Consider the following 16,445-nt stretch of genomic DNA (forward strand, 5'->3'; position numbering starts at 1 on the left):
TAGTGACAGTGAGGGGTAGCCTCACCATTTCACTCTTGGCACTCATGATGATGTCTTTATAGCTGAAACCAGATGAAGTGCCCTTCACTTTCAGTAAAATATTAATTTATTAGCTGCTGGTGTTGTCTTTTGGGATTATAAAAATTCAGTCTGAAGATGCAGCATTATGTCAGGGCCATCCAAGTTCTAAAGGTTTAAAGCCGGATTTTAACTATGCCTAAGTAATTTTAAGATAGAAAAGGAAACATCTTAACATGAATTATTATTACGTTAAAAGAGAATTGTTTAAAATAATATTTTTATATTTCTTTAATGAATGCAATATATAATACAAATCCATTCCTGTAAATTATTTGCTGCAGGTAATGCAAGTACTTCTTCTTGACAGGTGCATGCTTGTGTATTCATTATGGAAATTTCTGCAAAATACTGTGCTTTATGTCACAGGTTATACAGTGACAGAGAACACCGTGTATTATTTTAGCCTAATCTAGTTTACTGCTTCCATCAATACCTTTGTCAAAATTTTATTTGTTTTCAGCTACTTAGAGTGCAAGGAAAACAGTGAATTAAGTTGTTTAGTGGATATCTGCTAGCTTATAAATGTCTTATTTCTCATAATGTTATTTTTCTTTGTCTTTTCAATTCATCATGCTGTTATATAACATCATCATTATATTTACTTGTTATTAACTGTCAGATACTTTGAATCTGCATAGCTATTATACTGTTTTGTCTGAACTACATTTATACATACTGCATTTCTACATTGCACTTAAGCTGTTCTGCTGGGTTGCTATTGCTCTGAGACAGAATTTCATGATTCCACTTTTTTTTATTTTATTTCACTTTAATTTTTTTGGAATACTACCCAGTGGAACACTGTTTATTTGCAGAGTTCTATGCTTCAAAATGATTTATTGATTCCTTTAAATAAGAAAATACAACTGATTTCCAAATCTAGAGAAAAAAAATATTGTCTACGTTTCCAGTATGAGTGATGCGTAGCAGTTTGGAAACAGTTCTGGAAGTATTCCTCTTACCTGGCATCCTAGCACTGCTCTTAGAAAGCTTAGCACAGATGGAGAGGCTGGAGCTGCTCCTGTGACGATCATTCTGAGCTTCCCGCCAAGGCTCGCCTAATTAAAAAAAAAAAAAAAAAAAAACAGGAACAGATGTCAGTAGCAGAAAACCCTAAATCTGTAAAGTAAAACATAAGAAATCTCTAGGGAACAGGACTTTGTGGGTACATGAGAGCCTGAGATGGACAAACAAGTGCAATTTGGTAATAGACAGCTATGATATTAATGATGTTTCTTATTTTTTTATAATCAGCTCTAATCTACACAGCATAAACAGTTTGCTGACAACAAAGTAATGCTAAAAGAAAGATAATCAGAATGATGTGAATCAAGGACCATATTGACACTTTATTTATTCTGATAGCCAGGTAGGTGGGCGGGTCCACTGACACTTTTCTACCCCAACCCAGGCCTAAATGTTATAACAAAATATTTTGAATGCATTGTGTAATGCATAAAAATGATATTTTGTAAACAGAGCATTATTATAAAGTACTTTAAGTTTAACATAAAGGTAAATGTACTGGCAATTGCTGCCAAAAACTCTAAACCACACTCCCAACCCTTCCCATCCTTCCACACAACAGCTGATCTTGCCTTGCTTGAACTTGATCACATGTTCAGGCAAGATGTCGTAGCTCCACTTTCTCTTCACATTAGCTGCCATACCTTGCGGGGTGTCTATATTATAACAGTGAATGCTTAAAATAGCGAATACTGTATAATCGACCCTTAAAAATTGAAGCGGCAAAATGCCAAACACGTGGAACAGTGATTTTTTTCCCAGGGAAAAAGATCGCTGCGCCGTAAAAAAAACAAACAAAACAAAAAAAAAAAACAAACACAAAATAAAGTACACCCCCCTACTTAAATATAGCAACTCTGAGATCGCACCACAGTGGAGGAAATGGTAAAGTCCCGAAAACAGCCCAGTGATTTTTTTTCCCTGGGAAAAAAAAAATCACTGTTTCGCATGTTCAAGATTTCATGGTTTCGATTTAAAATGGTCGATCAAACAGCGTTCACTATTATAAATGTTCACTGATATAATAGGGAACCCCTTGCAGACATGCAGTCACATTTGAGAAGAGGTGTCAGTGAATGCCATCTACAGGGCACCCAGGTCCCTGGCTGTAAGACACTGTTCTTTGAGCACCTTGGACTCAGACTTCTGTAGTAGTCTCATTTTTAACTATATTTTACTGTGCCACATAACTATTTGTAGTATTGTGATGGTTTAGTGATGGCCAAGTTAAGTTAGTACTATATTTTAGTTAAATTTTCAGTTATTTACTGCAATTTTTAGATTCAGTTCGATTTTGCTTTTTCTAACTGGTTAGTTATGGTTTGCTTATTATTTTATTTTTCTTTCTTTTATTTTGCTGTTTATTATTTATTATTAATTTTCCTGTCTTATTTTATGTTCCTGTCTTTTATTTTGCTGTTTATAATTTTTTTTATTTAGAATGAATTCCATTTTTGCATGTATGATTTAGGTTGGCAATGTTATCTTTGATGGATTTTTGTGCATTTTTTGTGTATGTATGCAGTTTTCTTAAAGATCATATGCAACTGTTTTTGCACTTACCTGCAGTCTTCCTCTTCCGCTTTCTTCTGGTACAGCAGGATGTCTTCCTGCTCTGCAATATCTTGTTGTTTCATTTTACTGTTATTTCCTGCTCACAAACTGTGGCTCTCCACTGACTTATGAGGGCAGTATTTCCTGCAATTGCAACATCATCATCGTGCTTGTCACTTTGATGATGTCAAGTTGCATCTTTCCAGGACTTCCAGCACTTTTAGGTTGGGTGTCTCTGTTTTTTTTTTTTTAAGTTAATATTAAGCTAATGCTGCTCACCGGCTGATTGCAGTATGTCCATTTATTAATGAAACAGGATTTGCATCAGCATCCATTTTCTGGACAAAATTAATTATAAACTCTAAAACTTTAATACCTAGCATGAGTGTCTGACTATGAACCTCAGTGATTTACAAGAAAATTGAAAGTTTTGAGGGATGGACAAGGTAAACATATAAGGTAAAATGAGGGTTGAGCTGCAAAAACCATGGACAGATGAAAAATAATTTTTAGTGGCATTAGGCAAAATCAGAGACAATTAAGAGTTAAGGACTTTGTGTTGCATGTGATGTGTTTGTGTGATAGTGAAACAGAAGGCGCCTTTACATTTCTTTCCACAAAAAAGGTATGCAGACTGCATGAGGGTTTGAAGATCAGATTAACCAACAAAGGGCAACTAAAACTTAAAATTAGACAAAAATACAAGTAAAACTGCCCTAATCTGAAAATCCTGTCTCTGTACACTCTTCTCCCTCCCACTGACTAGGTAATGGACTCTGCTGAACCCAACATAATGTCAGGACATCAACAAGGAAGCAGAACTTCCTGCAGAGTAATTAATAGGGAGAATGTTATAGCTATGGAGGATTTTTTTGAAGAGATCTTCTTTAAAAAGAAAAACAAGAATGGAAGCACGTATACTACCTATTACATTTCTTCTTGCATTTTTCCACTGACAGTCAACATTAGAACCCTCTGTCTATCCATGTTGTGATGTCTCCTGCAGATCTGTTTCAATCAATAACACTATTTCCGCTTTTCCAAGAACTTTTGAAACGACTGGGAATTTTGCTTTAACAAATATTAAACATCTGGCCACCTTTATGTTGTCATGCTTACAGCACTCTTATTTTAACAAATGACTGTCTTCATCTCTCTTCTTGTTGTCATATCCCAAACAATTATTCTGGTCTAAAAGATAACCCCATTCCACCTACCTTGTGGTTATATTCCCATACTCCCTAACCCCATTCCACCTACCTTGTGGTTATATTCCCATACTCCCTTGCACTGATTATCCTCTATACAAATTCCCCTGGTTGACAAGCATCTAGTCCTCTGTTTCACTGAATAAAACCCCTCAAACTCCTCTGTTGCACTCGTTTTAGTACAGCTAAAGGACTATGCTAAATTAGCAGAAAAAGTTTATACTTTACTTGTATTTAAATATTGTGGGAGTAAAACAGGATCAGTGCAAAACATAAAGGCCTCACTTCACTGATAATTGCTGTCTTTGTGTAGTAGGCAGGTGGGTGCTGTACACAAAAGTCATGCATCACCTTAATGTAGCAAGACAATCCAAGCATCTTACCTACCACACTGTCCACACAATGCAGGATCCCCACTATAGTTTACCTGCACTTAAACAGGTTTAATGTTCAGAATTCATAGGTAGGCAGCTTAAACCCCTTCCCTTTAAGCCAAGAGTCTCATCTCAGGGATGAATTTCCACTAATCAGGTTTAGTTACTGTGAGCAACCACAGGGATCCACCAAGTTATTTATTTATTTTTTTAAATAAACCTTAACTTGTTATATGCTTAACCTGCACTGGGTTTCAGGAAGGATTAGTAAAACTTAATCCAGGTTCAGCTTCACAAATCCTGGATGCAAACTGGATGGGAGCATTCACATTTTTTCTTTTTTATAGTGTGTTCCTAGAATGGATTATGTTCATCATATTGATTACTGCTGCGGTGGCTGAGCCCTGAAAGGACAATGCTACGAACAACAAAAAATAAATGTCCACACCCTGGCATAAAAAACACCAGAAAACAAGAGGGATGGTGGGAGGGAGTATCTACTCCAGCAGTGATCATTAAAGCATCTAGTGTTATGTTAAGTTTAACTTACAGAACTGTTCAATGTTCATCATAATGATCACTGCTGCAGTAACCTTAGCTATTAAGGGTAGATTAACTACATTTGGGAGGTGGAAGGAAAAGAGTCCAGAAACCCCCAGAGAATGGTCAGGACCTAGAGAAGGAATCAATCTTACAGATCTTTGTAAAAGTGTGTACAGAGGAACAAGTAGCAACTTCTAGAATCCATCAATTTCCAAAAAAGTCATAGATGAAGCCAAGGCCTTGGTACAGTGGTCCTTGACCCTGTCTAGAAAAGTTGTAAAATCTTGTAAAGTTGAATCAGGAACATGGCCTTGTGTGAAACTGGAGAAGTTAATAAAAGGTTGATTTTTACTTGGAATTTTTGACATACTTAGTTGAAAGATGGTAAACCAAAGCAGTCCGCTTTGACAGAAAGTCATGCGTAAAGCAGTGCAGCTATTTCCGAATGTCATCGTGTGGAATACACAGCCTATTAGATTACTGTAGCAATTTCTCACTCAAGCACAGCAAAGTGAACTCAGAGTTAACCTCTATAAAGCCACAGAGAATGTTGCTGTCTAAAATATGTTACTAAATTACAAGATTATACTGTACTATTGAAATGTCAGTGTAGTAGCACTCCCTGCTATCATTTCATCTTGGCAATGAATAGCCTGCAGTTAGTTCAACATGGCATAAAACAATAGAATGTTCTAATCATTTGACTTAAAAATGTACTTAGGTTTACTAAACGTAAGGCTATTATTATACGTTTACTAAACTTAAGGCTGTGATTGTACATGTGACAAATGAAAAGGTACTCGACATGTATGATACCATGTCAGCCCAAACATATAAAGAATCTGATGTTAAACTGATGCTAATCATTTAGGTTTTCTTGGTAAAACACACAAACTCATTGTAGAAAATTAAACAGAGCAATGCCGGAAGCATATGGGCATGACATATACCAGGCAAGGTTAAAATCCTTGCTAACAAATGACATTTTACAGAGACTAATAATCACATCAAAGCTGTATAGTTGCAGAGGTAAGAAGGAAAACCATCGCAGAGTGTTATTTTGCTTCAATAGTTACTATATTTTGATGTGACATTAGAGACATCTAAACAGCAAGCTGAAGTATTCAACAGTAATGTGAACATAACAAAAATTCAGTAAGACAACAAAAGCAGAGAATTATGACCTTATTATCAAAAAAGATAAAACATATTTTTTGGAGGGGGGATTTCTCTTTACCTCCTAATAGAGAAGATATTAACTTGTCTAACTCCAAGATTGCTGCGTAGGAAGAATATTCTGAGGTACAGTAGCTGTAGACTTGTTATACGTTCCGTTACCTTTGCACTTGCAGTTTCGGTACTTCTTTGCTCTCAGCCTGAGTCCTCAGCATATCAACACATATCTACTTTACAGCTACAGTTTTCTTTATCCTGATTACAGGACCATATTTAGAGGACTGTAATGTTAATATTTTCACCTATAACAAAAAGAACCCTCTGGCATTCAACAGGGTTTCTGAAACAATAGTCACTGATAAGAACAAAAATAAATGAATGAGAAAATGAAAAAAAATATTCTGTGTAAGAAACTGTTAGTTCATTATTAAACTACATCATTTGAAAGATACTAGTTCTAACTAAAAATAACAAATAGGAAAATTAAAATGCTAGTGAATAGTTCAGTGGGTCATCACAAGAATAATAAAACCAAAATCCACACCAGAGACGATAAAACCGAAATCTACACCAGACAAGAAAATAAAACCAAAATCCGCACCAGACAAGATGTGGTATAAACATATTACTTATTGTTTTCCTCTTCACTGTACACAAAAATTCTTCAGAATGAACATAATGTTATAAAGCCACCTCTTGTAAACAGAATTCAAGTATGTCTTGCTCTGTAACCAAGCAAATTAAACCACACCAATCAGCATCTGCCAATCATGCTCCCTAGCACCTTACATCAAGAGTTGCTGCCCCCTTCATCCCACCCTTGCTACTCTTCTGCATTTGAGTGGTTTTGAAGATGGACAGATGATTCATACAATATGTCACAGTGCATTCTTCAGGATAAGAAACAATTTGTAATTTGCATTATTAAAGAAATTTAGTTGCCATGGAGAGATTCATTTATACTAGAATAGTTATGGTGTACAATGCACTTAAAGGACATACAGTATAATTTGCATGTATATAACAGCCTCATGAGTAGATAAACTTGTGTTTGGATGAAAACAATGTATTCCAGGACTTCTGGAAACATGAAAAGAAAAAAGACTTTCAGCAATAAGTATTAAACTATATGCCTTAAAGAGCAGCTATATAGGCAGCATCTTTAACAGCAAGAGGATCGCATAGCCCAAAACAGGTTTATATTATCTTATTGAAGAGGCATTATGATGAATGCCTCTTCATCGACCCTTAAAGAACGGACCGCCAGTTCCATGAATGCCCGATTCAGTGATTTTTTTCCTAGGGAAAAAGTCACTTGGCTATCAGAGAGTGAATTTGCCCCTTTACCCCACTGTAGTGCCATCTCAGAGTTGGTATATTTAGTTAGGGGGGTGTGGGGGGGCAAAGCCCCCCACTTTTATATGCTTGCAGTGATGCTTCATTTCTGGCCGGATCAGTGATTTTTTTTTGCTAGGAAAAAAATTGAAGAATTGGCCATTCGGGGAACTGGCAGTTCGTTCTTTAGGGGTCGATGAAGTGGCATTCACTGTAATGCCTTTTCTATAAGATAATATAGACCCCCCCCAAAACATGAATTAAATGTTCTGCTCCTTTTTTATTAATATTACAGGTTCAAAAAGATCTATTAACCAGGATACTACTTTTTTTTACCATTTTTAGGAGCACCAGCTGAACACAGGTCCTCAAAATCCTCAATTACCATGGCAACTGTTTTTAGCACGATTTACCACTAGTCTCCTCCCCGTTACATAAAATGCTACAACACACAGTGCTTCTGAGTTTGTTTCCCTATCTTTGCTTCTCTCATACACCCTAAGGTCATCGGCAGACTGGCAAGGGTTGTAGCATTTTCCCTCTTGCCTGTCTGTCTGGCAAGGTCGTGGCACACCAAGACGAAGACTGTTTACCTACATAGCCCAACTTATTTAATATACCCCCAATGTTAACATTTCCAGAGGAGAAAAAGACAAAGTGACTTCTAGCATTACATTGATATGCTGCATAAATGTGCATTGTCAGACATCATGCAGCCTGTCATTTAATGCCACTGCCCCTAAAAAAGAACAGCCCAGCCAGTTGGTATTGAATAATAGCACAAATCATAGCTTCTTTCTGTGGACTATATGTGAAGTTTCAGGACAGGTGGGAAAAAACAGGACAGTTTGCTGCATAAACTCTCCTGACTTAGAGTTTGACAGTGCACAAGTCACTGAATGCATGTATTCAAGAAGCAGTTTGTGAATTACGAGTAATGCAGTCACCTGACTTCATTCAAGCAATTGTATTACAGGAAATGTCTGAAAGAATGCAGCAATACAGCAATACCACACTGGGGCTGGAGTCTATATGCAGAAGGAGATGTTGTGTTACCCATGCCCCAATGCAAACATAACCTAATTGTTGCAAAAGTGTGATTTAATTTTGGAAATTTTTAGGTAGAAGGTTCAGCTTAATTTCCAGTCAGACTCTCCTATTTTTGAAAATCATTCCAGCCCAGACAGGACACCTGTCTTTTTTAGATTTTATATGGCCCACAATGAGCTAAATTATACTACCCAAAAAAGTTAAACTTTTGTAACCCAGTAACAGTAATGTTGCCAAGTATTCATCTAATATATGTTGTATGTTATCATCTAATATATGCTGTGTGTAAAGTGCCAGGTCAGTGTAGGGAAACCACTTACAGCTATAAGACATTCAGTCCAGACGGTGACTAAAGGGCCTGATACCTCAGTTTCAGTTCTAACCATTCATCACAGGGTTAAAACTTGTCTTGACTCAAAAAGGTAGCATTGTGCCCTGATTTTCTCAGCAGGGTGGTTCCTAGTGCAGTACAATGTAGTGTAGGAAGACCATTTTAGAATGGGAAAATATGTCCTATTTAAGGGATGATGTATGCAACTCCAGCAGAGAGGTGAAATGATAATAAGGAAATGACTGTCACAGTGACCAGTGTTAGTCCAAACCAACATCTTCTAGTCCACAAATAGGCAACAGAAGGCTAGCAGGGCTTTGGAGTCAAGAAATAACAGAATTAACAACTTATGACTGATATCACCTAACTAAGGATGATTTTAAAAATAGGAATGCCTTAGCTTCAGGGCTTACAGAACAGTAATTGAAACCTCAGATCAAGTGGTATTGCTGCTTGATAAACAGAAAATGGTAGCTACTGGGACAAAAACAAAAACCTACATGGAAGAAACCAGAACTAGTTTGTCTGGCATTGCAGATGTCATTAGTTAGGGATGACTGAACATATCAAGCAGCCAAACTGAAAGCATGGAAAAAGAAGTGTGACTACTTCTAGTATCTGTTTCATATGTGATTATATTTTACTGATGAAAGATTATGAATGAAGGGTATAAGAAGCAGATATGAAAAAATGCTCAAAATGACACATTGAACAAATACTGAGAAAGATACCACCCATCCACTGACTGCAGATAGCAATATTTCTGCTGATTTATATCACCTATCAGCTTAGTCACATTAGTGCTGTCTACTAGAATGGTACACTTTTACCTGATATAGGAGTCGCAAATTCTTAAATTTCAGATTAGGTGTACCTCCTAAAATTCCCAATGGGTAACAGTGTTTATAACTAAGGGTTAACATGTGGGCATGATTTTACTTGAATGAAGTGGGCACTCAACAACTGCTGTTTTCAGCTATGTGCCTAACAAAATTAACTGACAAAATATGTAAACTAGATATATCAAGGATCGCCCCTTGATCTCAAAATTACTCACTGAAGATGTATTCACTGCTTTTTGTGTAAGGATATGAAAGGAGAGAGCATACAATGTAAAACTGCTCATTATTTTCTGAAGTCTATCCAAGTACTTGTTTTGTGTTTTGTTTTACTGCATGCAATTAAGCCAAATAATTTAAGTGAGTTTAGGACTGTGAAGCTGGTAACACTTCAGTCCCCAGTACTGGGAAACAAGACTTCACGTTCTCCTAAAATGACTCTAAATATCACAGCAGTTTATGGAATGAATACATGGTTGTCACCACTTCACCAGTCTCTGAAATGTACAGGTTGTACCCATGATCACCTGTGTTACTTTGATGGGTGTTTACCACATTTGTTAACCTCCAGTCATGAAGTATGCTAAGAATTTTAAGTGCTTGTTCAGTACATGCAGGTATCTGAAGATTATACATTTAGTTTTGTTTTAGAAATTCAACAAGGAAACACTAGCTGATCATTCAATACCATTCACCCAAAGAAGAGTTTGGCAAGATCAATTTACAAATATTTTCAAAAGCAACTAGTTGACATTCCATGTGCTTCTGTTTTCTTAAATATGCATTAAGGATAATCCAAGAAAGAATACACATCCATCCATCCATCCATCCATCCATCCATGCATACATTTTCTAAGCTGCTTGTTCTGCTGAGGGTCATAGTGGCAGCAATGTGAACAAATAAGACCACATTTCTGTAACTTCCATCTTCACCTCACTCTATGGGATCCCCTGGTATTTTTTTCTTTTTGGAAAACTGCAAGATATCTCTGCAGGGAGTGCAGAAGCTGCTGTAGGACATCTTCCCAGTCGGCCACGTCTTGCACCCCCTCAAAGTAAATGCATAGTAGACACCATCATGACAAGCCCAAGTGATGTCATCTCATTCCTCTGAACTGGGTGGAGCAATGATTACTCCAAGATTTTCTAGACTTACAAGCACCTCAAACTTTCATGGGATGTGTTCTTTGGAACCCATAAAGAACCCTCATTTCAAGTATTTGTATCACAGCTATCTTCCTATCAATTAGTACCTACATCTTGTGACCCCAGGGCAAGGATGGGAGGTACAGACTCACTGGCAAACTATGGACTTCATCTTATGACTCAGCTCGATTGTATTATCAGTCTAATCAGTCTCTCCTAAATGTCTCTATCTCTCTTGACCAAACTGCATGATGTGTGACAACTAACTAGAATGGGAAATATGTCCTATTTAAGGGATGATGTATGCAACAACATGATGTATGTAACAACCTTCCACTCACCTCCAGAGAACAAGTCACTCCTTTTTGTGCAAAGAACCATGCCTTTAAATTTGGAGGTGCTATTTTTCATCTCAACCACTTCAAACTCATCAGTTCTACTTCATAGTATACTGGAGATGATAGTCTTTTGAGGAAGCAAAGATAACATCAATTATAGATAGATAATCTGTAACCGTTGTGTCCCCAAATCAGATGCTTTACAAACCTCATCTGCACCTTGATATCCTCCCATGAAAATAATTAACAGAAAAGGATGCAAAATACATTCTTAACAGTCATATGTCTTCCATAAATATATTTGTCTTAATGGTGAGAATAAGATGCAGCCTTTGATGCACACATCCAGTCATATGCTTGCTCCAGGTCCATAAAGCACAGATAAACTATATTTATTATTTATTTATTTATTTTACATTTGTTGACCGGGATAGTCCGACTGGATACATGCCCATTTTCAATGGAGGCCCGGGGAGAAAATCTCCACACAGTAATATGTTATATACAATACAATAGACAGGCAATTTAAAGACTATATGAGTCAAACTGTTGTAAATATTCAAACTATCATAAATCTAACTGTTAATACAAATATATAAATCAGAAATTAGCACTAAATAAGTGTGGGACGAAAGACAGAAGAGAGAATTAAAAAAAATTCATACATTCAAGAGTTAGGTAGAAAAGAGCAGGTCAAAGGTAAAAGGTAAATGGTGGCAGGAAGAAGTAAGGGGAAGAGGAGGCTAGATAGGAAGTAGGGAGGGAGGAAAAGATGAATTGTAAGCTGAGTGAAGGGATGATAAGAGAGATATGAAGAGAACAAGATGTGTACTAGGTTAGAGTGGGGAGATTACAGGGGCAAGTAGTGAGATGGGTAAGGTAGTGTTTAAGAGAGATTTTGAAAGTATGAGTCTGGGATAGGCTTCTTAGAGTCAAGGGAAGCCTATTCCAGAAAATGGATGGAGAGTAGCTATATACGTTTTGTAAATTTGTAGAAGATGTTGATCTGAGCTCCTTAAAAATCGAGTGGGAGTGTAATAAGAGATTAGTGAAGAGAGCAATGAAAAATAGAAAGACAAACTAAAAAACACTGAAGCACTGTGTCGAAAAGTGAACCAGGAATGAACGACCAACTAAAATAAATGTGTTTATTCCACAAGTAACAAAATACATGTTGTGAGTGCTTTCATATAATAGAATATTATACTTCATCAGACAAAGATCCAACACATTCTGTTCATTTTAAACTTTCAAGTAATGGTGTCATCATGATGTCATTTCCTTTTTCTTAATTAATTGCTTTCCAAATCAAACAATACATATTACAAACACTACATTCACTAACATAAACACTTACAAAATGAATAAAAAGTATTGTGTCCTTATTGCCCTCAGCAGCCTACCTACTATAAAAATGTATATATACTTACATAGAATACTCGAAATGCAATTATAAAATTTATATACATCTATTCATTTATATAAATTAATTAACTTAACCATTAAATACACTATAATCAAATGTCAATTCACTATAAAAATGTATTTTCTGAAGTTCTAAAAACCATTTGCATATATATATATATATATATATATATATATATATATATATATATATATCCTATACTACATTTTATCTCTCCACCTCTCCTATTAATACAACAGTTTATTATGATAATCAACTTTAGCAGCTTCTATATTTCTTTTAACCTATCTTTAATGGTGACAAATTTTGTTTCTTTTTAACGCTTTTAGTTTGAGTAAAGGTGCTATAGAGCTACGCTCATTAATACCTGGCCATGTGTCTGCTTGCAACCTTACTTGCCATTCTAATTCTTTAATTTCTAAAAGTACATTCCATGCTGTTTTGTCATCAATTATAACTTGGTCTATAATAGTATAAGCAAATGAATGGTCTGGATAGCTATTAATGTGTTTTGCTAAAGCATTATTCATATTCAGTTTTTTTATTGCATATTCATGTTCATATATACGCTGAGACAATTTTCTTTCGGTTTTCCCTATGTAATAGGCTAAGCATGATTTGCACTTGCTTAAATAAACTACAGGTTTTGATTCACAGTTATATTTGCCTTGTATTTGATATGTTCTATTTCTTACTAAAAACTCAGTGCCAACTTCTATTTTGTGGCACCATCTACAAAACCCACATTTTTTCATACCTAGCATTTTAACATTCCTATGCAAATCATTGTATTTTAACAAATCTTTCAAATTTCTCCCTTTTCTATGCACTATAAGTGGCTTATCTCCTATTATGTTCCTCAGCTCTTCATCCTGATTTAGTACGCTCCAATTTTTCTCAAAGATCCATCTTAAAATATTAGCTTCTTTACTATATGTAATTACCAATGCCTCTGAGAATTTATTATTCTTATCTTGGTTTGTACTCTCAATTATTTGAGATGCAACACTATTTTCTTTTCCTCCTTCTATACTGCAATTTCTAATTTGCATATTAAAGTTTTTTTTTATCTAAAATAGGTTTAAAACAACTTCTCTTTCTTTTATTAATTCTTCTACAATGTAATTTAAAAAATGCTAGGGTACGATCTAGCAAAGAACATGGATCTTAAATTAGAACATTCTTCTAAAAAGAGTGGCTCTTTAGTAATCATGCGTGCAGCTCTAACTAACTGTCCTTTTACGACGGACTTTTTTTGGTGTTCAGGATGTGAGCTGCTGTAATGTTATAAACTATTGGAATATGTCTCTTTCCTATATATATGAGCTATGTATCTATTTTCTTTGTAGTCTTTAATAAGTTTAATATCTAAATATTCCATATAGTCATTACTAATATTCCATGTGAACTTAAAAAATGTTGTAGTTTGACCTATATATAACAGGAATTCTTCCAATATGTCTAGTGTTCCATGCCAAATAATGCTAATGTCATCCTGAAACCTAAAGTATGATTTAATAAATCTATTAAATCTACTATTAAAAACATATTTCTTCTCCTAATAGTCCATAGTTATATTAGCATAAGCTCCCCCACATGGGAGCCCATTACAATGCCTTTTGTCTGTAAATAATATTCATTATTAAATGCTAAAAAATTATAATTCAAAACTATTTCTAATAACTCCATTAATAAATTAATTTTGTCTTGTTGCATATGACTATCTTGTAGCATTTTACTGGTCCATTCTAACCCTATCTCTTGTGGGATAGCTGTATACAGATTACATACATCAATTGTGACCAAGATGTTGTTACTGTTATATTCTATGTTATTCATATATTGTACAAATGACCACTAGTGAAGACAGGCCGGGACAGGAAAATGGTTTGTTGAGAATCAAGTGAACAGTGAGAAGTTGGATATATTTGAGATGGTTTTGAAAGTCAAGCCAGTGTAGTGACTTGAGGGCAAGACAGTGATGGGATTTGTAAGGCAAATTAGCAGCAAATCTAGACACTTTGTTATAGGTAGATTCAAGTTTAGAGAGAAGTGTAGACTGAAGTTTAATAAAGATTTGTGCACTATAAAAAATATTAGGGAGGAGATAGGCATTGGCAAGCTTTATTCTAGTTTCAGGAGTGAGAAATTTTGTATTTCTATAAAGAAGACCAAGCTTTTGATGGGTTTTCTTTATACTGTGATGTATGTGAAGGTCAAATTTCAGTTGGTCATCTATAATTACTCCAAGGAGCTTGGTATGGGTTTCTGGAGCTATTATAGTGTTGTTGAGTGAGGAGATGGTGAAGGAAGATTTAAGAGAGAGATGAGATTTTGGAAGAAAAAGTAGTTTTTTTTTGGGGGGGGGGTTAAGTATAAGAAGGTGTTGAGTTACCCAAGTTTCAGTCTGGTTAAAAAATGCTTGTGTGAGGTTCAGTAGGATTGGCAGCTATAGATATAATAGTAGAGTCGTTTGCATACTGTATGAGAGAAGACTGGGGACAAGAGTTGTGGAGTTCATTAGTAAAGATGTTAAAAAGGAGGGGTCCAAGGATGGAGCCCTGTGGAACACCTGCATTAATAAGGAGAAAAGGAGAGAGAGCAGAGAGCCATTTGACAGACTGATACCAGTTTGAGAGGTAGCTGCTGAACCGAGAGGTTAAGTTGAGAAAGTTTTGAGAGAAGTATAGCATGAGAGACTGTGTCAAAAGCTTTGGACAGATCTAAGAATAGACAAGAAATTAGTTTATTATTGTCTCTGGCTTGAGAGATAGTATTGGTAAAAGAAATAAGTGCAGCGGAGGTACTATGATGTGGACGAAAGCCATGTTGGGTAGGGGTGATCAGATTGTACTGCAGTAGGTGGAACAGGATTTGTTTATGTATACAGTGTTCAAGGACTTTAGAGAGGGGAGAAAGTATAGCAATTGGTTGGAAGTTTAAGAGTTCTAAGGAGTTGCCACCCTTGTGTATAGGAATAGTATAGTATTTTTTCCAGAGAGTTGGAACAGTTGATTCAGTGATTGAATGGTTAATTAGGATGGAAACTGGGTATGCTATGGATGGTGCACAGTATGTTTTAGGAAGATAGATGGTAGGTTGTCAGCTGATGAGTAACATTGTTTTAGCTTAAGGAGGAGTTTTTTAATGTAGCTAGTGGGGACTGTTTTTAGGGAGAAGAGGAGGTTAGATTGAGGTGTTGTTGTTGTAGTTTGTGGGGGGTGGGGTTGGGAAGAATTTTGCATAAGTTGACTTACAGTGTTGATAAAATAGGAGTTAAAGGAGGAGGCAGTTTTGAGGGGTGAAATATTAGGACAAGGGTTAGGTGTTGAAGGGTTACCTGAGTGGAGAATTTGGTTAATAGTGCTCCAGAACTTTTTAGGGTTACAGGATTGTGATAACTGAGGCTGGTGATATAAATTCTTCTTATCTTGATTAATCTGCTTTTTAGTGAGATTTCAGAGTTCCCTGTAAGTTTGGAAATGGCTTAGAGATTTTGTTTTGTACCAGAGTTTCCATGCAGAGTCTCTTTTGTGCATGAGAGTACGAGTTGTATGTGATAGCCAGGGAGAGTTGTAAGATTTGACTCTGACAGTACGTAAAGGGGCAAGAGAGTTAAGAATCTTAAGAAAAGTGGAGTTAAAGAAAGATATAGCATCATCTAGGGGTAATGTAAAGAGTAAGGTCCAGTTAATTTTAGAGAGAATGAGATTAAATGTGTCAGGGTTAAAAGTGGATAATTTTCAAATTTCTTTATATTTGTGAGGTTTGAGGATGTGAGGGGGAATTTTGTGGGTTTGTATGGGGCAGTGATCACTGATGGAGTCAGGTAATGTAGCAGTATGAGAGCAGAGATTGGGATTAGTAACAAGGATCCAGTCAATGATAGAGCTATAGTTACTGGACTTGTTAAGGAATGTAGGAGAGGAGATGAGCTGGGTGAAACCATATAGGTTGATGCTAGCAGAAGGTGAGTTACTGGTGAGAGTAAGCCAATTACTATTAACATCACCCAGTA

The 16,445-nt window shown here is 36.0% G+C and overlaps 1 protein-coding gene across 5 annotated transcripts in view; it reads right to left on the reverse strand.

The window, feature by feature from the left end:
- The window catches only part of ACSL6 (acyl-CoA synthetase long chain family member 6), a 1,926,773-nt gene that overhangs the window by 563,329 nt on the left and 1,346,999 nt on the right, over positions 1–16,445 (reverse strand). For all 5 annotated transcript variants that reach the window (XM_044069184.1, XM_044069185.1, XM_044069183.1 and 2 more), the window contains one exon: positions 1,044–1,139. In XM_044069184.1, coding sequence (XP_043925119.1) covers positions 1,044–1,139 — 96 coding nt within the window. The remainder of the gene's footprint in view (positions 1–1,043; positions 1,140–16,445) is intronic.

Source organism: Protopterus annectens, chromosome 4.part0 (assembly GCF_019279795.1).
Source record: "Protopterus annectens isolate FY-2018-M chromosome 4.part0, PAN1.0, whole genome shotgun sequence".
In the NCBI taxonomy this organism is placed as follows: domain Eukaryota; kingdom Metazoa; phylum Chordata; order Ceratodontiformes; family Protopteridae; genus Protopterus; species Protopterus annectens.